Source organism: Camellia sinensis, chromosome 2, assembly GCF_055761805.1.
Source record: "Camellia sinensis isolate YWXY chromosome 2, ASM5576180v1, whole genome shotgun sequence".
Lineage (NCBI taxonomy): Eukaryota > Viridiplantae > Streptophyta > Magnoliopsida > Ericales > Theaceae > Camellia > Camellia sinensis.
In genome coordinates, this window is record NC_138962.1 from 141128887 (window position 1) to 141131136 (window position 2250).

The 2250-nt window shown below is 46.3% G+C and overlaps 1 protein-coding gene across 1 annotated transcript; it reads left to right on the forward strand.

Annotated features, from left to right (window-relative positions):
- The first annotated feature begins 400 nt into the window (after positions 1–400).
- On the forward strand, positions 401–856 carry LOC145819088 (uncharacterized). Its single transcript, XM_082913073.1, has one exon. The coding sequence runs from the start codon at positions 401–403 to the stop codon at positions 854–856; it is 456 nt and encodes a 151-aa protein (XP_082769199.1).
- Positions 857–2250: the final 1394 nt, after the last annotated feature.

Below are 2250 nucleotides of genomic sequence, written 5' to 3' on the forward strand. Positions count from 1 at the left end.
AAACAGGAAGTGGAAAAGCCCAACACCCTGTAGGGACACTCCTGATGAGGGAATGATCAGACTGGAGCCGAACAACTGTTTATCGGCTGCCGGAGGTGTATGGTGGGAAGACGATGATCTTCTTTTGGCTCACACCGATGAAGATTGGGGTGAAGACCTGCCAGACAATACTTGGTACTCTGAAGAGGTTAACCATATAACGAGGAGTGGGTGGTATTTCAAGCCCCCGCACTTAGACCAAGCTGAAGCCTCCAAGAAAGATAAAGAGGTAGAGAAGCAGAGGGAAAAGTAGTTGGAAGAAGAAGTAGTGCTGAAACAGCTGAAGAAGATCCAGGTCGATATTTCAATCTGAGGTCTGCTTATAGCTTCTCGAGTGCATCGATAGACTGTACTATCAGCAATGGATAAAGCCAAATTGTCCATTGACACCACTCCTGAGCAGCTCGTGGAGTTAGTTTTCCTGGGAGGCGCTGTGCCAACTTTAACCTTCTCGGATAAAGAATTGCTGCCAGAAGGCTCAGAACACAACAAAATTTTGTACATATCAGTTGAGTGCAGAGAAAAGTGGGTGCTAGTGGTATTGGTCGATACAGGGTCAACTATTAACGTCTTCCTATCTTGCACGGCTTACACTATCGGTTTGAAACCAGCGGATTTCATGCCAATAGCCTACGTGATTCGGGCGTTTGACAACACCAGCAGGGAGGTGATGGGCACAGTACAGATCAGAGTTAAGGCCGGCCTAGCTCAACAGGCTATTGAGTTCCATGTCCTGGATATGTCGACCACTTTCAATCTATTGCTAGGAAAACCCTGGCTGCACCAAGTAAAAGCTGTCTCCTCTACCCTCCACTAAATACTCCTATGGGAAGGGAGTGGCTATTGTGTTCGGAAATTCATCTATACGTCCTCTGCCAGAGGTAACTACACCTATGCTGGAAATTGTTCACGGTGAGGAGGATGTTTCCTTTCCGAGTTCACCCTAGTTGAGGCCCGAATAGTGAAAACCATCTTGGCAGCTGATGAGGGCTTGTAAGTCAGTGCCCAATCAATCTATTTCATGAACAAGCTCCAACATGTACCAGGAATGGGGTTGGGGAGAAGTGGCCAGAAGGGTGTCACAGCATTAGCCGATGTACCACATAACCCGCATGCCTTTGGTCTTGGCTATACGCCCACTAAAAAGGATTGGGTTAGAAAAGGGAAAGAGATGGCGGGCAAAGCCAGAGCTAAGCAGACCGGGAAGCACTATGAACTTGTGCATAGACCAATCTAGGGAACCTTGAATGGTCATTTTGTTCGGGAGGGATAAGACTTCCAATTTTGCGGTTTCCCCGAACCTTGTTTGAACTCTGAAAAGCAGCGTGTTCTCGGCTTTGAAATTTTCTTCGACTTGTAGCTACAAGACAGTGATACAGAGGAAATGGCCAGACTGACTGCTAAAGCTGGGCAGAGCATAGAAAGTGACCCGGACAACGAATTTGAAGTAGGGGCAACATTGGCATGTCTCCTTTTGGATTCTTCGATAGACTTAGAGAGCTTGGGGGATAACCTGACCATCTCCATGATCGGGGACTAACAGGGCGTGAACCCTTTTAGCAGCATTTTGGATGCATCTGACGCACCATCTCTCGTTTGGCAGCTAGAGAGGGGCTACTTGTCTAGTAGTTCTGATTCAAGTAGTGAGCCAGAATTTGATTCCACAGAGTCTGTGGAGTCGAAATCAGATTCCGGTAATTCTGAGTCTGAGTCTGGTATTCCTGGGGGTGATAACCGGGATGCCAAGGTCTTGTCTAGGCCATCCTTTTCTTTTGCTTTTGAGTCGGTTATAACCGAAGAGCTGGATGAGCTTGACCTTGTGAATGAGAATGTCACTGCAAATTCTGAGTATTTCTCCGTACCACTTGTTTATTGCATTGATCAGTACTTTTGAAATTTTAATGAAAACGATGACGAAGGAATTCCTCTGGTTTTGAAAATTTTGATTAATTAAGAGGAGGAGAGGTTTGCAAAATCCCTTGCTGATGAAATCATTGCTTTTAATGTGGGTACTGAGAAGGATCCGCGTTTGGTCCAGATCGGGTCCACGTTGTCTTCGGAGGAGCGCAAGCAGTTAGTCAATTTATTAAAAGATTTCAAAAATGTTTTTGTGTGGTCCTACAAAGACATGCCTGGAATTGATCCTGAGATTGTACAGCATCGGATCCCTCTCGACTCTGAGGCCTGACCCGTCAAACAGAAGTTGCGGAG